This window comes from Epinephelus moara, chromosome 22 (assembly GCF_006386435.1).
Source record: "Epinephelus moara isolate mb chromosome 22, YSFRI_EMoa_1.0, whole genome shotgun sequence".
NCBI lineage: Eukaryota > Metazoa > Chordata > Actinopteri > Perciformes > Serranidae > Epinephelus > Epinephelus moara.
This window is the reverse complement of record NC_065527.1, coordinates 449,873-474,330: the sequence shown is the minus strand read 5'-3', so window position 1 is coordinate 474,330 and position 24,458 is coordinate 449,873. Positions and strand designations below refer to the sequence as shown.

Sequence of the window (24,458 nt, the reverse complement as noted above, 5' to 3'; positions counted from 1 at the left end):
TGACTGTATCTTACCTGTGCTCAGGTGACCTCTCTGACTGTATCTTGCGTGTGCTCAGGTGACCTCTCTGACTGTATCTCACCTGTGCTCAGTTGACCTCTGAGTGTATCTTACCTGTGCTCAGGTGACCTCTCTGAGTGTATCTTACCTGTGCTCAGGTGACTCATGACTGTATCTTACCTGTGCTCAGGTGACCTCTCTGAGTGTATCTTACCTGTGCTCAGGTGACCTCTCTGAGTGTATCTTACCTGTGCTCAGGTGACTCATGACTGCATCTTACCTGTGCTCAGGTGACCTCTCTGAGTGTATCTTACCTGTGCTCAGGTGACCTTTCTGAGTGTATCTTACCTGTGCTCAGGTGACCTCTCTGAGTGTATCTTACCTGTGCTCAGGTAACCTCTCTGAGTGTATCTCACCTGTGCTCAGGTGACCTCTGACTGTATCTTACCTGTGCTCAGGTGACCTCTCTGAGTGTATCTTACCTGTGCTCAGGTGACCTTTCTGACTGTATCTCACCTGTGCTCAGGTGACCTCTGAGTGTGTCTTGCCTGTGCTCAGGTGACCTCTCTGAGTGTATCCTACCTGTGCTCAGGTGACCCCTGACTGTATCTTACCTGTGCTCAGGTAACCTCTCTGACTGTATCTCACCTGTGCTCAGTTGACCTCCCTGAGTGTATCTTACCTGTTCTCAGGTGACCTCCCTGAGTGTATCTTACCTGTGCTCAGGTAACCTCTCTGACTGTATCTCACCTGTGCTCAGGTGACCTCTGAGTGTGTCTTGCCTGTGCTCAGGTGACCCCTGACTGTATCTTCCCTGTGCTCAGGTGACCTCTCTGAGTGTATCTTACCTGTGCTCAGGTGACCTCTGAGTGTATCCTACCTGTGCTCAGGTGACCTCTCTGAGTATATCTCACCTGTGCTCAGGTGACCTCTGAGTGTATCTTACCTGTGCTCAGGTGACCTCTCTGACTGTATCTCACCTGTGCTCAGGTGACCTCTGAGTGTATCCTACCTGTGCTCAGGTGACCTCTCTGAGTGTATCTCACCTGTGCTCAGGTGACCTCTGAGTGTATCTTACCTGTGCTCAGGTAACCTCTCTGAGTGTATCTTACCTGTGCTCAGGTGACCTTTCTGAGTGTATATTACCTGTGCTCAGGTAACCTCTCTGACTGTATCTCACCTGTGCTCAGGTGACCTCTGACTGTATCTTACCTGTGCTCAGGTGACCTCTCTGAGTGTATCTTACCTGTGCTCAGGTGACCCCTGAGTGTATCCTACCTGTGCTCAGGTGACCTCTCTGAGTATATCTCACCTGTGCTCAGGTGACCTGTGTATCCTACCTGTGCTCAGGTGACCTCTCTGAGTATATCTCACCTGTGCTCAGGTGACCTCTCTGACTGTATCTTACCTGTGCTCAGGTGACCTCTGAGTGTATCCTACCTGTGCTCAGGTGACCTCTCTGACTGTATCTCACCTGTGCTCAGGTGACCTCTGAGTGTGTCTTGCCTGTGCTCAGGTGACCTCTCTGAGTGTATCTTACCTGTGTTCAGGTAACCTCTCTGACTGTATCTCACCTGTGCTCAGGTGACCTCTCTGACTGTATCTTACCTGTGCTCAGGTAACCTCTCTGACTGTATCTCACCTGTGCTCAGGTGACCTCTGAGTGTGTCTTGCCTGTGCTCAGGTGACCTCTGAGTGTGTCTTGCCTGTGCTCAGGTGACCTCTGAGTGTATCTTACCTGTGCTCAGGTAACCTCTCTGACTGTATCTTACCTGTGCTCAGGTGACCTCTGAGTGTATCTTACCTGTGCTCAGGTGACCTCTGAGTGTATCTTACCTGTGCTCAGGTGACCTCTCTGAGTGTATCTTGCCTGTGCTCAGGTGACCTCTGAGTGTATCTTACCTGTGCTCAGGTGATCTCTGAGTGTATCTTACCTGTGCTCAGGTGACCCCTGACTGTATCTTACCTGTGCTCAGGTGACTTCTGACTGTATCTTGTCTGTGCTCAGGTGACCCATGACTGTATCTTACCTGTGCTTAGGTGACCCCTGACTGTATCTGACCTGTGCTCAGGTGACCTCTCTGAGTGTATCTTACCTGTGCTCAGGTGACCTCTCTGAGTGTATCTCACCTGTGCTCAGGTGACCCCTGACTGTATCTTACCTGTGCTCAGGTGACCTCTCTGAGTGTATCTTACCTGTGCTCAGGTGACCTCTCTGAGTGTATCTTGCCTGTGCTCAGGTGACCCCTGACTGTATCTTACCTGTGCTCAGGTGACCCCTGACTGTATCTTACCTGTGCTCAGATGACCCCTGACTGTATCTTACCTGTGCTCAGATGACCCCTGACTGTATCTTACCTGTGCTCAGGTGACTTCTGACTGTATCTTACCTGTGCTCAGGTGACCTCTCTGACTGTATCTTACCTGTGCTCAGGTGACTTCTGACTGTATCTTGCGTGTGCTCAGGTGACCTCTCTGAGTGTAACTTACCTGTGCTCAGGTGACCCCTGACTGTATCTTACATGTGCTCAGGTACGTTTCGGGCAGCAGAAGCGGTATCAGGACTGGTTCCAGAGACAGTACTTGTCCACAGCAGAGAGCCAATCACTGCGCTGCGATCTGATTCGTTACATCTGTGGTGTGGTCCATCCGTCCAATGAGGTGCTGAGCTCCGACATCCTGCCGCGCTGGGCCATCATTGGCTGGTTGCTCACCACCTGCACGGTAAGGGGCGGGGCCTCAGGCTGTCAATCTCAAGCTCAAAAATCAATAATCAATCAATCAATCAATCACTGTTTTTGTGTGTCTCCAGTCGAACGTTGCCGCCTCCAACGCCAAGCTGGCGCTCTTCTATGATTGGCTGTTCTTCAACCCGGAGAAAGACAGCATCATGAACATAGGTGACTGACACACACACACACACACACACTTGTTAGTGTACTTGTGAGGCCTTAAACCATCCCATAATAACCAACACTAAACATTATGTTGTGTTTGTGTCTCAGAGCCAGCCATCTTAGTGATGCATCACTCCATGAAGCCTCATCCCGCCATCACTGCCACGCTGCTGGACTTCATGTGCCGGGTAACACACACACCTCACACACACCTGAGACACACGCCTGTGGGTCATTGCCTTCCATCATCCCTTGTCTCCTTCCCTCCTCAGATCATCCCTCACTTCTTCCCTCCGTTGGAGTCTCAGGTCCGTCAGGGCGTCTTCAACTCGCTGACCTTCATCATGGAGAAGAGAGTGCTGGCGTATGTACACACACACACACACACACACTCCATATCCTCTCTGTCCTCTCTCCCCTCTGTCCGTGACTGATTATTGATCGTCTCCTGTCCTTCCTGTCTGTCAGTCACCTCGCTCCACTCTTTGATAACCCAAAATTGGACCGAGAGCTGCGATCGATGCTCCGAGAGCGTTTCCCTGAGTTCTGCAGCGCGCCCTCGCCCCCGACTGAAGGTAACCATCAGTATGTCTGTGACCGGTCTGACTTCCTGTCCGACTTCCTGCCTGACTTCCTGCCTGACTTCCTGTCCGACTTCCTGTCCGACTTCCTGCCTGACTTCCTGCCTGACTTCCTGTCCGACTTCCTGCCTGACTTCCTGTCCGACTTCCTGCCTGACTTCAGTCAATTTTATTTATAAAGCCCAATATCACAAATCACAATTCGCCTCACAGGGCTTTACAGCATACGACATCCCTCTGTCCTTATGACCCTCACACTTCTGTCTGACTTCCTATCTGTGTCTCTCCGAGTTAACAAAACATGCCAATAGCATAGAATGTTAGTGAGTTAGCTTGCTAACTACATGGGCTATTCTAACAAGTAAATGTGACCTGTGTGTGTGTGTGTGTGTGTGTGTGTGTGTGTGTGTGTGTGTGTGTCCTGCAGTCAAAATGGAGGAGGCTGTTTCCTTGGAGTTGGACAACCATGTGTTGGACAAGGAGGAGGGTTGCTATGACAACACAGAGGCCGCCTTCAGCGACGACGAGGAGGAGGTCAACAACAAAGGTGAGAGGAGATGCGACCGGTTTAAACTTGCTTTAAATTTCAGATGTGAGTGTCATGGTGCTGTCACTGACAAATCACTGTGCAGGAAAGAAGAGGGAGTTCAGGTTCCATCCAATCAAAGAGGCTGTGGTTGAGGAGCCCGCTGACATCACACCCTGGCTCGACCAATTAGACGACACCATGAAGGAGAAAGTCCAGCAGCTGCAGAAGACCAGGTGAGACCCCGCAGTCCTCCTTCAGGTCCTCAGATCACAGTAACTCATCATTAATCTGTGAAACAAAATGTCTCCTCAGTGACACCGAGACTCAGTGTGAGGTCATGCAGGAGATCGTGGACCTGATCCTGGAGGTGAGTGTCCCCTGTTCGGTCTCTACTGGACTCTACTGGGTTTGACTGAACTCTATGCTAACAAGTAACCAATACACTAGAATATTAGCGAGTTAGCTTTGAAACTACCAAGCTAACTTGCTAACATTCTAGCTTATTTGCACGTTGACTTGTTAGCATAGCCTATCTAATTAGCAAGCTAACTCGCAAACATTTTACTCTATTGGCACATTGACTCGTTAGCATAGCCTACCTAGTTAAGCTAATGTTAGCATGTTGTGTTGCAGGAGGACTTTGACACGGAGCAGATGTCTGCTCTGGCGTCCTGTCTGGCGGAGCTGTTTAAAGATCACTTCAGAGGAGACGTGCTGCCGGAAGAGATCACTGAGGAGTAAGAGCAACCGATCAATAAGCTTATTGATTAGAGACCCCAGAAGCAGGATCCACCATCATCTGTCCTTCTGTCTGTCCCTCAGGTCCCTGGAGGAGTCGGTGTCCAAACCGGTCTGCCTGGTCTTCAGGAACCTGGTCACCATGCAGGAGGACAACAGTGGCTTCTCAGTGCTGCTCGACATGTTGGCAGAGTTCTACCAGAAACAGCCCAAGATTGGATATCACCTGCTGTACTACCTCAAAGCCAGGTGAGGGCGCCAACACACCTGCTGTCTCCCAGACGTGACGTCCAACGGCATGAGAGGAGGAGTGTTAACGTGTGTGTGTGTGTGTGCAGTAAAGCGGCGAACGGGAAGATGATGCTGTACGAGTCCTTCGCTCAGGCGACGGCGCTCGGCGACCTGCACACCTGTCTGATGATGGACATGAAGGCGTGCCAGGAGGATGACGTCCGGCTGCTCTGCTACCTCACCCCCTCCATCTACTCTGAGGTACACACACACACACACACACACACACACACACACACACACCCTGCCGTCACGTATCGAGGTCACCCAGTGTGTCGAGGTCAGGGGGCGTGTCTTCGGTTGTTTGTTTGTTGTTTATACATCCATCCAGTTTCATCCTTTCACCCGAGTTCAGGTCTCGGGGGCAGCAGACTGAGCAAAGTCCTCCAGACGTCCCTCTCCTCATCAACACTCTCCAGCTCCTCCTGGAGGACCCCGAGGTGTTCACAGACCAGATGAGATCTATAATCCCTCCAGTGTGTTCTGGGTCTGCCCCGGGGCCTCCTACCAGCTGGACCAGGAGGATCCTAGTCTCGCCACCAGACTATCAGAGATCTCCGCCCTCTGATAGTCTGGGGACACTCCTTTCTAAAGTGTGTTTAACACACCGTGAAAACGGCCGGCAACAAAGCAACGCCTCTTGCATTTTGGAAAAGGACACGCCTTCTCGGAAATGTGCGCTCCCCCTTTTCTCGTCCGCAAGGAAACAAACACACAGAGAGCTTGAAAATGGATGCNTTAGCTGTCCCTGTCAGCTGCAGCAACTGATGTTTTCTAGACATCGTGATTTCCCAAAACTGAATAAATACCACACATAGCAACACAAAACTGCTTTGCTAGCTCAATCATGTTGTAACTAAGATATCCGTGTGAAAAATGTGATATATAGGCTATATATATATATATATAGCTAAAAGCTCTGCTAGTTTTCTACAGGCTATATATATATATATATAGCTAAAAGCTCTGCTAGTTTTCTACCCGGAAGTATTTGTAAACAAGGCGATTCCCTCTAACATTATAGTCCGGACGGATGAGTCATGGCCTTGTAAAAGATTATGTTTGTTTCTTTTAGTTGGCGAGAATGTGTCGCCGCAAACGCGACAAACATCCACTAACTTTGACGGCGTTTTCTGCGAGCGCGGCTGAGTCATTTCGTACCGCTACACGTGTTTCTAGTGGGACTATGTTTACAAGCACAAGAGTTCAGCGAGCCACCGAAGGACCGCCCTGCAGATTTACTATTGGTTCTGCAACGTAGGGAGTTTTTTTTTTTTAACTCTGAAATTGTATCCGCCCATCTAAACACAAAATCAGGGAGAAAGACATCAGTCTAAAGACTGACTTGTGAGTCTAGGAGGATCCTGATCAGATGTTGAACCACCTCAACATGAAGGAGCAGCGGCTCTACTCCGAGCTCCCTCCACATGTCTGACTCCTCCCCCTGTCTCTAAGGCTGAGTCCAGACACCCTACAGAGGAAACTCATTTCAGACACTTGTATCTGTGACCTCATTCTTTCAGTCACTACCCAGAGCTCATGACCATAGGTGAGGGTTGGGACGGAGATGGACCAGGAAATCAAAAGCTTTGCCTTCAGGCTCAGCTCCCTCTGAATCACGATGGTCTGTGCAGTGCCTGCATCACTGCAGAAGCCGCACCGACCCGCTGATCCATGTCACGCTCCATTCTACCCTCACTGTGAACAAGACTCGTGAACTCCTTCTCTTGGGGCAGTAACTCTCTCCCAACCCAGAGGGAACAATTCACTGGTTTCTGGCAGAGAACCATGACCTCAGATTTGGAGGTACTGACTCTCATCCCGACCGCCTCACACTCAAACCGCCCCAGGTCATGCTGGAGGTCACGGTGTGATGAAACTAACAGAACCACATCATCTGCAAAAAGCAGAGATGCAACTCTGAGGTCCCCAAACTGGACCCTTTCCTCCCCCGGCTGCACCTCGAGATCCTGTCCACTAATATCACAAACAGGATTGTGGGATTGGAGGCCACACCCACAGAATACGTGTTTGACTTTACACCAAGACTACACTATGTGGACGCAGCTCTCACTGTGGTCACTTTGTTTATATTAAAGATATTTGTTTTGTTTATTTTCAGTTTCCAGACGAGACGTTAAGAAGCGGCGAGCTGCTCAACATGATCGTCGCCGTCATCGACTCCACACAGGTAACTGACCACCAGACTCACCTGACTCACCTGTTCACTGACCAGGATGTAATCTCTGTCCTTCTGTCTGTCCCTCTGTCTGTCCCTCTGTCTGTCCCTCTGTCTCCAGCTGCAGGAGCTGATGTGTCACGTGATGATGGGGAACCTGGTGATGTTCAGGAAAGACTCGGTCCTCAACATCCTCAGTGAGACACACACACACACTCACACAGTGTTTGGACAGCAGTAGACACTCTGTCCTCATGTCTCCTTGTCTTGTGTGTCCACAGTTCAGTCCCTGGACTGGGAGACTTTTGAGCAGTACAGCACCTGGCAGCTGTTCCTGGCTCACAGTATTCCTCTGGAGACCATCATCCCCATCCTGCAGCACCTCAAATACAAAGGTGAGCCACGTCACATGATCCAGGAGACGTCCAGGAGACGTCCAGGAGACGTCCAGGAGACGTCTGCTGTCTTCCGTTCTGTTGTCCTCACTCTGTCCTGTCCCCCTGCAGAACATCCAGAGGCCTTGTCCTGTCTGCTGCTGCAGCTTCGCAGAGAGAAGTACGACACACCAGCACACACTCAGGATGTGTCCTCAGGCGTCTCTCTGTCCCTGATAACGTCTCTGTCCCTCTGTGTGTCCCCAGGCCCAGTGAGGAGATGGTGAAGATGGTCTTGAGTCGTCCCTGTCATCCCGAGGACCAGTTCACCACCAGCATCCTGAGACACTGGGCATCCAAGTACGACGACACGCTGGGAGAACACATCAAGGCCCAGCTGATCAAGAACAACAACCAGCCCCGCAAGAGACAGAGGTGGGGACAGGGGACACATGGGGGACACAAGAGAGAGAGGTGGGGGTAATGTTTCATGGTGTCACCTGTCCATCACTGTGGGGGGCGGGGCTTGTCCATCAGTGTGTGTGTGTGTGTNGGGGGACACAAGAGACAGAGGTGGGGACAGGGGACACATGGGGGACACAAGAGACAGAGGTGGGGACAGGGGACACATGGGGGACACAAGAGACAGAGGTGGGGACAGAGGTGGGGACAGGGGACACATGGGGGACACAAGAGACAGAGGTGGGGATGGGGCGGAGGGAGGACACATGGAGGTGGACTGACCTGTGTCTGTCCCCAGTCTCCGCAGCTCCAGCAGTAAACTGGCTCAGCTGACCCTGGAACAGATCCTGGAGCACATGGACAACCTGAGACTGAGTCTGAGCAACACCAAGAACAACTGTGAGGACACACACACACACACACACACACACACACACACACACAAATGATTATTGACAGCTGATTGGTTGTCTCCGTCAGTCTTCACTCAGACCCCGATCCTTCAGGCACTGCAGCACGTCCAGGCGAGCTGTGACGAAGCACACAAGATGAGGTATGCACACACACACAAACACACACACACACACACACTGGAGAATGACATCACACCAGGTGCTGTTGACATCACTTCCTCCTCCTGCAGGTTCAGCGACCTGTTCGCCCTGGCGGAGGAGTACGAGGACTCTCAGTCGAAGCCTCCCAAGTCTCGCCGTAAGGCTCCAGCTTCCTCACCACGCTCCAGGAAGGGAGCGGCTCCGCCCACCAACAACGAGGAGGAGAGTGCCTCCAGCAGCGCCTCGGTACGTAGGCTCTGCCCCAAAGGTTCAATGGCGCCTGCTACTATTGCTGATAGTTGAGACAACAGAAAAGGAAGTAAGGGGGTATGACATTACATGTCGTCATGTTGTGTCCATGGTAACAGGATGTCTTGTGTCTTTCAGGAGGAGGAGGACTCGAAGCCCAAAGCGCCGAAGAGGAAGAGGAAAGGCTCGTCAGCGGTCGGCTCCGACAGCGACTGACGGAACCCTCTGACCAATCACATGCCAGCTGCGCCACAGGGACCGTCAGCCAACCAGCTGCTCTGACACTGGAAGAGGCCCCGCCCCCTTCCGATTACACGCACTGACTGCTGCCGTGGGAGGGGCGGGGCTCTGAGGCGCCACAGACTTTGAAATCCATGTGATGAACGGACTGTTGCTGTTTCCATGGAGACGAGGACTGACTGAGCTCAGGGTCACATGTCACGGTGTGGTTACTCTCCCATGATGCACCACGAACTCTGGAACAGTGACTGATTTTAATACACGATGATGATGATGATGATGATGATGATGACGAGTGTGGGTGTTTGTTGTACTTCCTGTTCGCTTTATGTCGGGGGGAGGGGGGGNTCTTTGTAATAAAATGTATACGGAGGAGAGACAGAGGGATACATGGAGAACAGGTGGGGACACATGGAGAACAGGTGGGGGACACATGGAGGACAGGTGGGGGACACATGGAGGACAGGTGGGGGACACATAGTTTTCATTAAGGCTGACAGACTAGAATATTAGCAGGTTAGCATGTTAACTGAGGCTATGCTAACAAGTTAATGTTCTGATTTCTGACGCAGATGTGAAGAACATGTTAATATTCATGTTGAAGTCTGGTGAATGAATGAATGTGTGTTTGTCAGATTAAAGGAAAAATCCTCAAACGGTCTAATTTGAAGGACGCTCCGTCATCGACCCGCCAAAGGACTTTCAATGTCAAGGATCCTTCTGAGTTTCACGAAGGACTGAGTCCTTCTTTCTGATAAACTCCTCCTGACACGTGTTTAAAATTGTCCAACAACATAGTGTGTTGAATTGATCACAGGACCTGTAACCGCTTCAGTCTGCTGAGGGTTAATGACACACACCTGGGGACACTCTGATTGGCTGCAGGTCACTGATCACTCTGATTGGCTCCACCTGCTGTAGCAGCTCATATAAACCCTCAGACCTGAAACACACTGCTGCAGACCAGGTGAGACACCCACAGGTAAGAAGACTCCACTGATCAGACATGGCATTTTTCCTTTAAAAGCTTTTGGGTTTGTTTATTATATGTTTTTATGAAAAATTACATTTATTTTTTAAGAAAACATGTCTCGTGTTTTTTTGTTTGCTTTTTGTTTAGTAATTTAAAAAAGAAAAATTAAAGAACTTTTTCTTCTTTTTAAGAATTGGCTTTTTTTTTTTTAATTGAAAAATTTTTGGTCATTTTTAAGAAGATTTATTTCTTTAAAGATTTTTTTTCCATAAAGTTTTAGTTCTTTAAAAACTTTTGGCAATTTTTTTCCCCTGCATTTTGTAAAGAAAACAGAGCGGTCCCCAACAGATGAACCTGTCTGTTTTCTTACAGCTCCTCCTCCTCCTCTTCATCATGTCAGCATTTAAATCCAGCTCACCTCTGTGGTCTCTGGTTCTGACTCCTCAGCAGACCCCGACCTTCCTCATCCCCTCCCGCAGTCCGCTCCTCTTCCTCTCCCCACGGCTCCAGCGGACGTCCCCGGACCGGACCAGACTGCTGTCTGACCAGGATGACGACAGTCCGGGAGCTGAGCCCCCACTCAGCCCTGTGGCGTCACCCCGCTTCCTGCTCCGCCTGCCACGGGTCAGATCTCCCCGCCATGCCATCCCCACTGCGACCGCAGAGGACGCAGACACAGACCTGACTACGCGTGCAGCCATGTCACTGCCGCATGTCAGGAAGGTGACCACGCCCTACGGCTTCCGCGCTGTCCTGGCAACGAGCCCATGCACCCGCCGGCGGGAGTCGCTGTTTCACCGGAACAACCCGGTGATGGTGACTGACACTGACCCCCAGGACCTGGCGGACCCCCCTCCTCCTCCTGCACATCCCGGCAGGTCCCCGGTGCGTTCGCGGCCCATCAGAGCGCTCAGTCTGCAGGTGATTAAGGAGCTGAAGAGACCTGCAGCCGCCCTGAAGGCTCTGAGTCCCGCCACCAGGAGGACACGCCCCCTTTGACGTCACGTGGTCTCTTTATTTGTACATTTTATAACAATGTTTCAATAAAACTTTTTTTAAAGACCAGTTTCCATGGTAACTGAACTTCAAAACGTACACTCTGAAGTAGCCATGACGTCACACAAATGATTGAAGCTGAAGGTCCACAGATATTCATACAGACAAAGGGCCTTTAATGTTTTATTTATTTATTTATTTTTTAAACTACATTTGTGAATAAAATGTTTTTGCCAGAGTAATTTACTAAATTTCTGTCTCTTTTTTTTTTTTAATTAAATATTCTGGAGAATATTTAGCGTGAAATAGAAGAAGTCGTTAACGTTAAAGTGACGCAATGACGCACAGCCGGATATGTAGTTTTACTCAGAAGCATCTCATAGTTGTGGCGGGTAAGTGTGTGTTCGCCGTGAGTTTTGCCGTTAAACCGTTACACTAAAACCATCGGTACCGGGCCGGCAGTGTGACTGTTGGACCGGAGAGTGAGAAGCCGGACCGGAGAGTGAGAGGCTGGACCGGCTCACCGGGACACCGGCTCGGGCTGTAGTCCGTCTGTTGTCATGCTACCGGCAGAGAGTTGTTAGCATGCTAGCTGGAGGAGAGCAGACAGCAGCAGCCTGATACCGTTTACTGGACTGAACACACGGTAACTCCGGTCTGAGCTGACGGTGAGGAGCTAACTGTTAAGAGACAGAAGCTAACTGCTGAGAGACAGAAGCTAACTGCTGAGAGATAGAAGCTAACTGCTGAGAGATAGAAGCTAACTGCTGAGAGACAGAAGCTAACAGCTGAGAGATAGAAGCTAACTGCTGAGAGATAGAAGCTAACTGCTGAGAGACAGAAGCTAACTGCTAAGAGATAGACGCTAACTCTAATAGACAGAATCTAACTGCTGAGAGACAGAAGCTAACTGCTAAGAGATAGACGCTAACTCTAATAGACAGAATCTAACTGCTAAGAGATAGAAGCTAACTGCTAAGAGATAGACGCTAACTCTAATAGACAGAAGCTAACTGCTGGGAGATAGACGCTAACTGCTAAGAGATAGACGCTAACTCTAATAGACAGAATCTAACTGCTAAGAGATAGACGCTAACTGCTGAGAGATAGAAGCTAACTGCTGAGACAGAAGCTAACTGCTAAGAGATAGAAGCTAACTGCTGAGAGATAGAAGCTAACTGCTGAGAGACAGAAGCTAACTGCTAAGAGATAGAAGCTAACTCTAATAGAAGCTAACTGCTGAGAGACAGAAGCTAACTGCTGAGAGACAGAAGCTAACTGCTAAGAGATAGAAGCTAACTGCTGAGAGACAGAAGCTAACTGCTAAGAGACAGAAGCTAACTGCTGAGAGATAGACGCTAACTGCTAAGAGATAGAAGCTAACTGCTAATAGATAGACGCTCACTCTAATAGACAGAAGCTAACCGCTAAGAGATAGAAGCTAACTGCTGAGAGACAGAAGCTAACTGCTGAGAGATAGAAGCTAACTGCTGAGAGATAGAAGCTAACTCTAACATACAGAAATTATCTGCTGATATACAGAAGCTAACTGCTAAGAAATAGGAGCTATCTCTTAAAGACAGAAGCTAACTGCTGAAAGACAGAAGCTAACTGTTAAGAGATAGAAGCTAGCTGTTAAAAGATAGAAGCTAACTGCTAAGAGACATAAGCTAACTGCTAAGAGATAGAAGCTGCCTCTTAAAGACAGAAGCTAACTGCTGAAAGACAGAAGCTAGCTGTTAAGAGATAGAAGCTAACTGCCAAGAGACAGAAACTGGCTGCTAATAGACAGAAGCTAACTCTAACAGACAGGAGCTAACTGCTGACAGGCAGAAGCTAACTGCCATGCATTCTACAGCGTTCTAATGAACGTGATATCACAAGAATGCCTTGAGAAAATTTCCTTAAAATCCAACGTCCATTTGACCCAAGAATGATCTGGTTAGAATAAGGTGATTAAAGGTCAGAGGTCACTGTGACCTTGCATCCATTCCATTCTCATAAACAGGATATGTTAACACCATGACGGGATTTCTTAGATTTAGGCACAAACATTCACTTTGAGTCAACGACGATGTGATTTGAATTTGGAGGTCAAAGGTCAGAGGTCACTGTGACCTTGCATCCCTGGCATTCTCATGAATGTGGTATCAGAAGAACGCCAGGAGGGAATTTCTTTAAAATATGGCACAAATGTTCACAGTGTGACCTCACCAATGGATAAACTTGATTGGCTTATCATGTTAATGACATGCGATGTTGTCACTGTTTCAGAGGTCATGTTTCTCCAGAATGAGCTCCACCCGCAAACGCTTCAAACTCACCCCGTCCAAATCCCAACCCCCTGCCGCCACAGCCACTGCCCGGAGCGTCAGACCGCCACACTCCAGTCCTCAGCTCAGCTCCCATGATGCTTTGCTGCTGCCGTTTCCTCCTGCAGGGGGCGGAGCTCAGGAGGAGGACGAGGAGGAGGGGTACCTGCTTGTGGAGGAAGACACCACCGACTCCAGCCTCATCATCACCATGGGTAACACACACACACACAGTGACAGTAGGCGTGTTGCTGTGGTAACGTAAAAAGTGTCACGTTGTGATAACGTCATGTTGATGAAAATAATCCTCTCATCTGTGTGTCAGACGACAGTCACGTGGAGGGGAAGGCAGCGAGGAGGAGGGCAGTGAGGAAGAGGAAGAAGAAGCTGACAGAGGAGGAAGAGGAGGAGAGGGGCGGAGCCTCAGAGAGCGAGGAGGAGGAGGATGAAGAGGCGGAGGTAGAGGTGGAGATCGACAGGCAGCTTGACCAGTCACTGGAGACCAAGTCCAAACAGCACAACTTGACCACGGTCAATGTCCGCAACATCATCCACGTGAGTTCATCCAGTCACACCTGAGTTCACCCAGTCACACCTGAGTTCACCCAGTCACACCTGAGTTCACCCAGTCACACTTGAGTTCATCCAGTCACACTTGAGTTCATCCAGTCTCACCTGAGTTCATCCAGTCTCACCTGAGTTCATCCAGTCACACCTGAGTTCATCCAGTCACACTTGAGTTCATCCAGTCACACTTGAGTTCATCCAGTCTCACCTGAGTTCATCCAGTCACACTTGAGTTCATCCAGTCTCACCTGAGTTCATCCAGTCACAACACACCTGACGAGTTAACTAAAACATTCTGACCAACAGGAAGTGATCACCAACGAACATGTGGTGGCCATGATGAAAGCTGCCATCAACGAGACCGAGGCCGTCCCTCCATTTGTGAGTCCTTCTGTTTGACTGTCGTCCAATCACATCACACGCTTTGACCTCGTTAACGTGATAATTAAGCTGTGTTTTTTATTTTGTCTCCAGGAGCTGAAAATGACTCGATCCAAGTTTAAAGAGGTCGTGGAGAAAGGAGTGGTGAGACACCTCTGTCTGTCTGTTTCAGACTCTCTGTCTGTCTGTTTCTGACTCTCTGTCTGTCTGTTTCAGACTCTCTGTCTGTCTGTTTCAGACTCTCTGTCTGTCTGTTTCTGACTCTCTGTCTGTCTGTTTCTGACTCTGTCTGTTTCTGACTCTGTCTTTTTCTGACTCTGTCTCTCAGGTGATTCCAGCCTGGAACATTTCTCCCATAAAGAAGACAAGTGACGTCAACAAGGTCAAAGTTCAACCAACAAAGTTTTCACTCTGATCAGATTTAAACTGACACGTTTGAGTTAAACCTCTGTCCGTCTGTCTCTGTCCGTCTGTCTCTGTCCATCTGTCTCCAGGCTCCTCAGTTTGTGGACATCCCTCTGGCTGAGGAAGACTCCTCTGATGAAGAGTACCGTCCTGATGAGGAAGAGGAGGATGAGACGGCTGAAGATGTGAGGCTGTGCTTTGATTGGCTGCTGCAGCACAGTGTCATACTGATGATCGATTACTGATTGATTGATTGATTGATTGATTGATTGATTGATGTGTGCAGACGTTCCAGGAGAGCGACATGGAGAGCACAGCGTCGTCCCCCAGAGGAAGTCGTGTGAGCAGAGTGGACGATGACAGCTGCAGCCCCTGGCAGGTAACCTATACAAACACCTGTTTCATTAAGCCCCGCCTCCTCTCTGTCCTGGTTGGTGATGACACAGACGTAGAGAAAGCTGTTACAGTTCCCCTCCTCCCCCTCCCCGTCAGACTTCTCGGAGCAGCTTTAGGCGTTTGAGAGCGAGGCCTGTCTCTATGGGACCTCCCCCTCCTCCCAAAGCCCCACCCCCTAGAGCGGTGACTGACAGCACCTTCCTGGAGAAGCTTCACGCTGTGGAGGAGGAGCTAGCTGTGTGCATGGAGCCCTACCAGGTAACACTCCAACCATCACAGAACTTATTATTGATTGTTGTTGTCTCTCTTTCTGTTTCTGACTATATCTCTGTCTGTCTGTCTGTCTTACTCTGACTCTGACTCTGTCTGTCTCTGACTCTGTCTGTCTCTGACTCTGTCTGACTCTGACTCTGTATGTCTCTGTCTCTGTCTGACTCTGACTCTGACTCTGTCTGACTCTCTCTGACTCTGACTCTGTATGTCTCTGTCTGACTCTGACTCTGTATGTCTCTCTCTGACTCTGACTCTGTATGTCTCTGTCTCTGTCTGACTCTGACTCTGTATGTCTCTGTTTCTCTCTGACTCTGACTCTATATGTCTCTCTCTGACTCTGACTCTGTATGTCTCTCTCTGACTCTGACTCTGTATGTCTCTGTCTGACTCTGACTCTGTATGTCTCTCTCTGACTCTGACTCTGTATGTCTCTGTCTCTGTCTGACTCTGACTCTGTATGTCTCTGTCTCTCTCTGACTCTGACTCTGTCTGTCTCTGTCTGACTCTGACTCTGTCTGTCTCTCTCTGACTCTGACTCTGTCTGTCTCTGTCTGACTCTGACTCTGTCTCTGTCTGTCTGACTCTGACTCTGTATGTCTCTGTCTGTCTCTGTCTGTCTCTGTCTCTGTCTCTGTCTCTGACACTGTCTGTCAGGTTTGGCCCACTTGTCATGCTGCTGTGTTGTGCTATGGGCTATGCAAGTGCTAGTCTCGCGTGACCAGCCTCCCTTACTTCGGAATGCGAGTCTGGGGACATTCATCTTTCGTTTTGTAATAGAAATGGGTGGGCACATCCAGACCACGTGACGGCGTTGCCATAGGTACGGCACATGTGTTACATGTAACAGAGACGTTGCAGCTCTGCAATATAGCTGAATCAAATGAAATCATATCCATTTTAATCTCTTCTTGCGATGCACCGAACTCTTCCTTTTCTGTTGTACTACGGACAACAATTCGGGGAACAGCAATTCCAGTGTAAGCCAGTGTAAGGCAAAGCTAATCAGCCGTTGGTCGTGGAAGTACAGAAGTACACGGATATGGATCCAATCACATCACTGCCGCTGGGAGCCAGCGCTAGTTCTATTACAACTTTCCTATGGGAATGTCCACAGACGACAGAGTCAGCCAGCGTGCTGACGTCATAGGCGTCTGTGTAAGAGACCATGCAAGTGCTGGATTTGTTATTTACGTGACAACGCCTGAACGCAACACAGGCTCTGCTCTATTGAATGTGTGTACAGTGCTGCGGGTTCGACCGGGCTCGGTTCTAATTGTCTCGGACTCGGGTCTGGTTTGGTCAGGAAAATTCGTCTCAAGCCGTGTGTGTGTGTGTGTGTGTGTGTGTGTGTGTGTGTGTGTGTGTACGTACATTGGGGCGGAACTCCGCCGTAAGCGATACAGAGAGAATTGTAAAGGTGCAACCATGTAGAAACAGAAATGGCATGCCATCATGTAAATACGATAAATAACATAAGGCTCTTTAGTTTGTTTAATAAAAGGACAAGGAAAGGTAACTTTACATTACTTCTGTTGTGATCTGGTGCTACATAGAAAATACAATCAAATAAAATTAAATTGACTTGTCTGTCTCTCTCTGACTCTGTTTCTGCCCCTGATTATTGATTGTCGGTGTCTACCAGCCGCTGTCGGAGTCAGAGGATGAGGTGGGGCTGATGGCGTACAGAACGCGCTCCAAGCGTCCTCTACGTGATGTCCCGCTGGGCCGACTGGAGGCGGAGCTCCGAGCTCCTGACATCACACCTGACATGTACGACTCCAGCTCCGCCCACGAGGACAGGGAGTGGACTGATTGGCTGAGAGGCCTGATGACGTCAGACATGGAAAATGAAGAGGAGTGTGATGATGAAGATGATCCAGAGTACAACTTCCTGGCTGACATCGATGAACCTGATGTTGAGGATTACCGTGACGACAAGGCCGTCCGCATCACCAGTCAGTACACACCTGTTTGTGTTTCTGTTGTTGTTGTTGTGTTGTTGTTGTTGTTTATATTATCTGTTGTTGTTGTTGTGTCCTGCAGAGAAGGAGGTGAACGAACTGATGGAAGAGCTGTTTGAGACGGTGAGTGTTTTCAGTCTGATGCACAAGTATAAAGAAGCCTACACATGTGGCCTACGCTGTAGTCTTTACATGTGGCCTACGCTGTAGTCTTTACATGAGGCCTACGCTGTAGTCTTTACATGAGGCCTACGCTGTAGCCTTTACATGCTATCTGTGTATGTGTCTTAGCTGAAAGAAGATCTGGCGGGACAGGAAGTGGAAGATGACGGCCATGAAGAGGAGGAGGAGCCACAGGAGGAGCCTCACTCTGTTCTAACGCACACAGCTGAGGAGCAGCACCACAGGTGTGTAACACACACCATAACACACACGACCACAATCAGACATGACCCACTGACCCTCTCTGCTTCCATCACAGAGGACCAGACGGAGACGGACCAATCACAGAGCTGCGTACGGTGAAGCAGCAGCTGGCGTCCATCAGGAAGAGACAGCAGACACACACACTGTGTAACACACACACACATAGTCCAGAGCCGTACACACTGAAGCTGGGAGGACCGCAGAGGGCCCGCCTCCACCAGCAGCTACAACAGGTACGTACCACTATTATATATGTATACTAATACTTTTTGCATATGTATGTATACATATATACGTGTGTGTGTGTGTGTGTGTGTGTGTTTATGTATGTATATATGTGTGTATATATTGGCTTGACCCAACCCGAACTGGGGACATCGTTGAGCAGTGGAAGGAGCACTTTTACCCCCTTTCCACCAAAGCAGTTCCAGTGCTGGTTCGGGGCCAGTGCTGGTGCTGGTTCTCAGTTGGTTCAACTTACGAACCAGCTGAGAACCAATTTGCTTTTCCACAGCTCGAGGTGGTTAGGGTGCCACGTCATTGCGTCACTGTATACGTCAGTTACGTTGAACAACAACAACGGCGGACCACGTACGGCAGATACATCGTATTTGTGCTGCTCGACAAGATTTGTATGGACGCGATTACGTTCCAGAAGACAGGTAATAACCTAACACGGTTTGTCTCTTACTAACACTGAACGTGAGATTGTTATGTTAGCCTTTGTTGTAAGGTAACGTTAGCTGGCAGAGCACAGCTAATTCACAATGCAAATGTGTAACGTTATGTGTTGTGTACTTATTCAGACAACTGAGGACTTATTGTAGTTTCAGCTGGACAAAAGAGGATGCTTAGCTATTGATTTTAGTATTGACCACTCTCCACTCAACATGCTTATTTACCTGTACATTTTTGTCCTACCCCATGCAGAGCTGGCTCATGAAGCACTTTGCGGACACTGGCAGATTGACCCCTGAACAACACACCTATAACTACAGATTAAGCAGTGCACGGTTGGTTGTGGAAATGGGTTTTGGGAGATTGAAAGGACAGTGGAGGTGCCTCCTAAAAACCTGCCATTCAAATGTTTGTTTTATTTAGTTCTGGTTGTGTATGCTGCACGTTATGGCTGCTACTCTCCATTGTTTTTGCTGTTTTGTTGCTGCTTACCTGACTCCTTTTACCTGTGTTTGCTGGACTACTTCATGTCATCAATATTGTTTCATCCTTCAGTTCAATAAATTCATATAAATGATTGTGACTGTCATGGTCTCATTTCTTTATAAACACAGTGACTGAAGACATCTATGAAAAGCATCTTCATAAATGGGTAACCTGTTGAGGTCTTGACTTGTTTTTACTTGCTTTACTTGAACTTATTACACAGTTAAATTGTACATCATTAAGTGAAAACATACAGAAGCAGACATGTCTCTTTAGAAAGGAATTTATTTAAATACAAAAAACTGTGCATTGAATGTGCAAAACTAAAACTTCCCATGAAGAAACACACTGGTGTCAGTCTCCAGCTTCTGCAGCAGGGCATCATTCAGGTCCTTGTTGTGTTGCTTTGACCTCAGCTGCTGGATGGTGTTTGTGAGCTGCAGTGGAGTAGCAACGTTAGCTCATAGTTAGCATCGTCTTGTTCGATGGCAGATAACTCTGTAGACCACATGAAAAACAGCGCTTTAAACAGTGACTCGTCCACTGCACATTATACAATGTTTAGCCAACTGAAAGTGGGGCTGGTAGGTGAGCCCATGGCTAAGTAACTTGCTAACGTTAGCTAATGTTAGCAAGGCTAACCTGTTGATCAGTTAACATTAACCCGAGCAGACATCACAAACAATAGCTGTGTCCCAATTTAGCGCCGCATCCTCTGAGGGACGCGGGCCTAAATTGGGACACCGCTGTTATCTGAAGAAACTGGTAACACTAAACAACTATGTGCAAGGCGAAAATGTTCGAAAACAAACTTACCGGGGTCCGTTTGCGCTTTCGTCCACCATCGCCTCCAGCATTCATTGCAGCGGCTGAGCGGCTCAATAACCCCGCCCCCTTCCCCGTGACGTATTGGTTCTTTCTTCTAGTCCAGCAAAGAACTGGTGCCACTCTGGAACCAGTTTTTCTGGCCCAGAGCCAGTTCTTTTGTCGGTCGAAACAGGAAAACCGGTTCCAAATTAAGCACTGGCCCAGAACCAGCACTGGAACTGCTTTGGTGGAAAAGGGGTATTTGAGGAACTCCTGAACACGGCCGTCAAGTCCTCCTTGGAGGAGGCAAAGCCTGAAGACTTGGGGGAACTCTCACCCATATCCCTTGCAGAGGTTTGAGATTCACCCTGAGATGCTGAAGGCTCTGGACATTGTTGGGCTCTCTCTGCTGACATGCCTTTTCAGTGTCACATGGAGGTCCGATACGATGCCTGCAGAGTGGCAGTCCAGGGTGGTGATCAAATCACACTGCTCAGCCTCCCAGGTAAAGTTTACTCCAGGGTGCTGGGAAGGAGGCTCCGACCAATTGTTAAAGCTCTGATTCAGGAGGAGCGATGCAGATTCCGTCCTGGCAGTGGAACAGTGGACCTGCTCTTTACCATTGCAGGGCTGCTGGGGGGGTTGTGGGAGTTTGCCCATCCAGTCTACGTGTGGACTTGGAGAAGGGTTACGACTGCGGGCGTCTTTTGGGGGGTACCAGGGTCGCCGCTACGAGCCATCTGGTTCCTGTGAGAGCCGCATCTGCATCTGCATCCTCGGTATAAAGTCAATAACGTTCTTGGTGGGTGTTTTTCCTCCGCTGCTGTTGTCCCACGTCACTGATCAGGATCAAGATCTCTAGGCGCAGCCAGGGGATGATGGGGTTGTACCTATTTCAGTGTACGTATACATAAAGGTTATTAAATACTGTGTCTGTCCCTCAGCATGTCCAGCTGCTGACTCAGATCCACCTGCTGAGCTCACCTGTGGTCAGACTGCAAAGCGAGGCCGAGACCACCCGACAGTTCCTGGTAACACACACACACACACACACACACACACATATGTGTGAACACACCGATTCTGAATGTCTCCTCTGTGTCTCAGTTTGAGTTGGACCTGTTGGCTCAGAGGGGTGAGCTGCTGATGTCATCAGGGCGTCCCGGTTTCCGCAGCGCCTTCAGAGCCTCCAACCTGCGGGGGGCGCTGCAGCTGCTGGAGGAGCTGCAGCAGACTCCCATCAGCCACCAGCAGCAGCACCACCCTCCGGACGCCAGAGGACACAGTGAGTACGAGGAAGACTGCATCACAGCTCCACCTGGTGGTGCGTTCAAGGACCCTTAGATGAGTCGTGGTGTGAATGTGGCAATGATGTGTGCGTTTTTGTGTGTTCGCACAGTGCGTTGTTACCCCGTCCTGCCAACTGAACTTGCCTGGCTCTTCGCCACCCGTCTGGTCTTCCTGTACCCGGAGCTGCTGCCCTGCGCCAGCCTGGACCCCGCTCTGTACTGCCCCCGCAGGACGGCGGCGTTCACTGCAGCTGAGGACTGGTATACACACACACACACACACACACACACACACACGGCACAATGGCCGTGTTTCCCAGGTCCAGTTTTGAAGATCTTAGCGCTAAGAGCTTCTTAAGAATGCTCTTAAGCCTCCTGTGAAAGAAAAACGTGTTTCCCAGATCGCTCTTAGCTTAAGAAGATCTTTCACTAACAAGGAGTTGTAAGATCGAGCTGACCCACTCTGAACAGTCTTCTTAGCGACCAAACGCTCACAGATTTAGCCACGTCAGGCACATTAATATTACACTAAGCAAGGAGACGTTAAAACAGTGTGCACCGTATATATTTTGATCTATTTCATACTTCAGATTTATATTGTTGAGCATTAATTGGTGACAGAAAATAACAGATTTCACAAGTTACGCACCGAAATCTGGCAGAAAAATAATAATAATAAGAAAGATAAGAATGAGGAATAATAAGTGTGTTCCTGTATGTGCTGTGCACATCAGGCCCACAAATAAAATGAATCGTCATGACTATCATTTATCATAACTTGTCCACACATATCCCACATATGCATGCACGTATCAGGTAGTTTACCGCAAAAATGTGTCAGGGCTCAACAGAAACACATCCACCCTCCAAACCTACGACATTCAGATATCAGGCAACTGACAGGTCTAACTGAGCTCAGCTGGAACGTCATCAAGGGACGCTCCACCCGCTACTCTACATAAAGGCGTTGCCACATCACACATGTTCCCCCAGGACACCTATCCCCCCCTCGATGCCCTCAGAGGCGGTCTTGCCAATTATTGACATGACCCTCTCCTCGTCAGGGGTGAGGGTAGTGTCACCAGGTCCATCACCACCTGTGCCCTGGCTCTCTCGTCTGCCACTTGCAGCCCTATTTTTCGTTTGGCTCTGAAACTCCTGCCACTTCTTTCTCACTGCCACCCAGTCTCACAGGCCACAGGGGCTGGAGGGAGCCATTGTTTCGGCTGTTTTTTTGCCTTTTGTTCTGCCAAAGAGTGTGTCCCGCTGCTGCCATACTTCATCCACCAGGATGGTCATCTCCTCTGGGGTGAATGCAGGTGACCACTTGGCCCGCTTGCGCCTCTGTCTAAATGTGTGCGCCTATACCCACAGGTCATTTTATATCTGCATTAACCAATTGCTGTGCGTAAATGGGTGTGATTGCTACTTGGATACACCTGTTACCTGTAATTACACACACGCGCAGCAGGGAATTAGTGCGCTGGGTAGCAGCTGTGTGTTTTCACACATCCGCACACGTCACATTAACTCTTTTACAACTGTCAGCGTGCTGCCTGTGTGTTTTCACAGTTTATACCTGGGGTGTTGTCTAATTCTCAGTGGAGATTGATATAGTCCATAAATCTGTCAGTTTTGTCCTTCCGTGAACTGGTCACGTTAAGATGATCATTAGCAGAGACACAGCGTTGATGAATGCAAGTAGGAAACAATGCAGGTCCTTAAGTTCATTTGTCCATTCATCCGTCTTTCATATAAATATAACACATGTCCTCATACACATACACACATACACACGAGCAGCAGAGAATTAGTGCGTTAGGTAGCAGTGCTGTGTGTGACTTATGGCTGATGATGATGATTTTATTTTTATTTTATTTTAATGTCTACTTTAATATTTATTTTACTTATTTCATTGTCTATTTTAGTATTTTATTTATATCTTCATCTTTATCTCTTGTTTCCATTCATGCTGTATTTCTATTTCAACTTTGCACGGAGCATTGGAACAAAAACAATTTCCCCCCGGGGATTAATAAAGTATTCTGAATCTGAATCTGAATCTGAATGAAGTGGTGGGTGATCGATGTGCTTGACATCGATTGATTTAGTTTCAGCACTGCGGTAGTGGACAGCTCCTGTTAAGAGCTTCTTAAAGAGCGATCCTAAGAAGGGCATTAAGAACTCATCTGGGAAACACTCTTATCTTAGCGACCCTTCTTAGCTAAGACGTTCTTAACTGTGCCCTTAAGTCTTAAGATTGTTCTTAACTGGGAAACGCGGCGAATGCCAGTAGACGTGTAGCTGTGGTAACGTAAAAGGTGTCACGTTGTCTCATCAGCCTCCTGGTCCTCGGCCTCAGAAACATGGAGGGGTCATGTGACCCGACGAAGCTGGTGTCTCAGTTCCTGCTGAGGAAGACTCTGGTCCAGGTGAGGCGGAGGATCCTGCAGTGCTGCAGACCCGGTTCCCCTGACAACATTGTCAAGGTAACGTACTGAGGACGACGACCTCCAGCTGATGTCATGTGACCGTGTGTCGGACTCACAGGCGTGTGTGTCTCTGCAGGCCTTCAGGTACCAGCGGGTGTTGTGGCCAATGATGGTGGCGTGCCGGCCGGTGGAGCCGTCAGAGCAGCGCCCCCCAGTGGAGAGGGAGGAGGAGTCAATGCCCCTGTGGCTGCTGGTAACTTCCTGTTGTGCTCTCACACCTTCACACCAACAATAGCTGACTGGAGGCATTTCGTGCACACAAGAACACCTGAGGGAATGTCTTCAGATTTGGCACAAACGTCCACCTGGATTCAACAATTAACTGATTCGATTTTAATGGTCATAGGTCAAAGGTCAAGGTCACTGTGACCTCATCTGTCTCATTCTTAACAACAGCTGGGGGAAATTTCTTCAAATTTGGCACAGACGTCAACAATGAGTGACAAATGAACCGATTAGAATTTGGTAATCAAAGGTTACGGTAACTGTGACCTTGCGTTTGTCTTTTTCCAGTGAATGCAATATCTTAAGAAGGCCTTGAGGGACTTTCCTCAACTTTGGCTTAAACATCCACTTTGACCTAAGGATAGCCCGATTAGAATTTGGACATGTAAGGTCAAAGTCACTGTGAACTTGCGTTTCAATATTGATAAAGTGTTATCTCAAGAGCACCTTGAAGGAATTTACTTAAATTTGGCATGAACGTCCACTTTGAGTCACAGATTAACTGATGAGAATTTGGTGGTCAAAGGTCAAGGTCACTGTGACCCTGTCTGTTGCTGAACACAATATCTCAACAAGCCCTCGAGGTGTTTTTTTTTTTTTTAGAATTTAGTAATCGAAGGTCAAAGGTCACTGTGACCAGAGCCGTACACACTGAAGAGACTTTGTAATAAATAAATCTGTCGTCTCCCCCCCCCCC

At 48.9% G+C, this 24,458-nt stretch overlaps 3 protein-coding genes across 4 annotated transcripts in view; all 3 read left to right on the top strand.

Annotated features, from left to right (window-relative positions):
• ints3 (integrator complex subunit 3) overlaps nucleotides 1–9,429 on the top strand; it is a 15,311-nt gene extending 5,882 nt beyond the window's left edge. Inside the window, exons 10-29 of the mRNA XM_050035419.1 lie at nucleotides 2,533–2,724; nucleotides 2,813–2,900; nucleotides 3,006–3,085; nucleotides 3,170–3,261; nucleotides 3,366–3,472; nucleotides 3,906–4,025; nucleotides 4,111–4,240; nucleotides 4,320–4,374; nucleotides 4,641–4,744; nucleotides 4,830–4,994; nucleotides 5,084–5,237; nucleotides 7,159–7,227; nucleotides 7,337–7,412; nucleotides 7,497–7,610; nucleotides 7,722–7,770; nucleotides 7,857–8,024; nucleotides 8,350–8,450; nucleotides 8,532–8,604; nucleotides 8,695–8,851; nucleotides 8,993–9,429. Of these exons, the coding sequence (XP_049891376.1) occupies nucleotides 2,533–2,724; nucleotides 2,813–2,900; nucleotides 3,006–3,085; nucleotides 3,170–3,261; nucleotides 3,366–3,472; nucleotides 3,906–4,025; nucleotides 4,111–4,240; nucleotides 4,320–4,374; nucleotides 4,641–4,744; nucleotides 4,830–4,994; nucleotides 5,084–5,237; nucleotides 7,159–7,227; nucleotides 7,337–7,412; nucleotides 7,497–7,610; nucleotides 7,722–7,770; nucleotides 7,857–8,024; nucleotides 8,350–8,450; nucleotides 8,532–8,604; nucleotides 8,695–8,851; nucleotides 8,993–9,070 (2,172 nt within the window). The 3' untranslated portion in view covers nucleotides 9,071–9,429. The remainder of the gene's footprint in view (nucleotides 1–2,532; nucleotides 2,725–2,812; nucleotides 2,901–3,005; nucleotides 3,086–3,169; nucleotides 3,262–3,365; nucleotides 3,473–3,905; nucleotides 4,026–4,110; nucleotides 4,241–4,319; nucleotides 4,375–4,640; nucleotides 4,745–4,829; nucleotides 4,995–5,083; nucleotides 5,238–7,158; nucleotides 7,228–7,336; nucleotides 7,413–7,496; nucleotides 7,611–7,721; nucleotides 7,771–7,856; nucleotides 8,025–8,349; nucleotides 8,451–8,531; nucleotides 8,605–8,694; nucleotides 8,852–8,992) is intronic.
• Nucleotides 9,430–9,503: 74 nt separating this feature from the next.
• On the top strand, nucleotides 9,504–11,295 carry LOC126384469 (C2 calcium-dependent domain-containing protein 4C-like). Its single transcript, XM_050035585.1, has 2 exons — nucleotides 9,504–10,076; nucleotides 10,440–11,295. Exon 2 carries the CDS (start codon nucleotides 10,461–10,463, stop codon nucleotides 11,064–11,066), a length of 606 nt encoding a protein of 201 aa, XP_049891542.1. The 5' UTR covers nucleotides 9,504–10,076; nucleotides 10,440–10,460; the 3' UTR covers nucleotides 11,067–11,295.
• Nucleotides 11,296–11,402: 107 nt separating this feature from the next.
• Nucleotides 11,403–24,458, top strand: part of gon4la (gon-4 like a) — a 17,781-nt gene continuing 4,725 nt past the window's right edge. The window contains exons 1-18 of one of the 2 annotated variants that reach the window (XM_050035418.1): nucleotides 11,403–11,455; nucleotides 13,338–13,590; nucleotides 13,701–13,930; nucleotides 14,249–14,323; nucleotides 14,417–14,467; nucleotides 14,652–14,705; nucleotides 14,818–14,913; nucleotides 15,015–15,107; nucleotides 15,221–15,382; nucleotides 17,040–17,352; nucleotides 17,441–17,481; nucleotides 17,650–17,765; nucleotides 17,840–18,017; nucleotides 20,700–20,786; nucleotides 20,863–21,040; nucleotides 21,155–21,305; nucleotides 23,386–23,533; nucleotides 23,613–23,729. In XM_050035418.1, coding sequence (XP_049891375.1) covers nucleotides 13,356–13,590; nucleotides 13,701–13,930; nucleotides 14,249–14,323; nucleotides 14,417–14,467; nucleotides 14,652–14,705; nucleotides 14,818–14,913; nucleotides 15,015–15,107; nucleotides 15,221–15,382; nucleotides 17,040–17,352; nucleotides 17,441–17,481; nucleotides 17,650–17,765; nucleotides 17,840–18,017; nucleotides 20,700–20,786; nucleotides 20,863–21,040; nucleotides 21,155–21,305; nucleotides 23,386–23,533; nucleotides 23,613–23,729 — 2,325 coding nt within the window. In that variant the 5' untranslated portion in view covers nucleotides 11,403–11,455; nucleotides 13,338–13,355. Of the gene's footprint in view, nucleotides 11,732–13,337; nucleotides 13,591–13,700; nucleotides 13,931–14,248; nucleotides 14,324–14,416; nucleotides 14,468–14,651; nucleotides 14,706–14,817; nucleotides 14,914–15,014; nucleotides 15,108–15,220; nucleotides 15,383–17,039; nucleotides 17,353–17,440; nucleotides 17,482–17,649; nucleotides 17,766–17,839; nucleotides 18,018–20,699; nucleotides 20,787–20,862; nucleotides 21,041–21,154; nucleotides 21,306–23,385; nucleotides 23,534–23,612; nucleotides 23,730–24,458 lie in introns of both variants that reach the window. The other variant, XM_050035417.1, reaches the window with a different exon arrangement.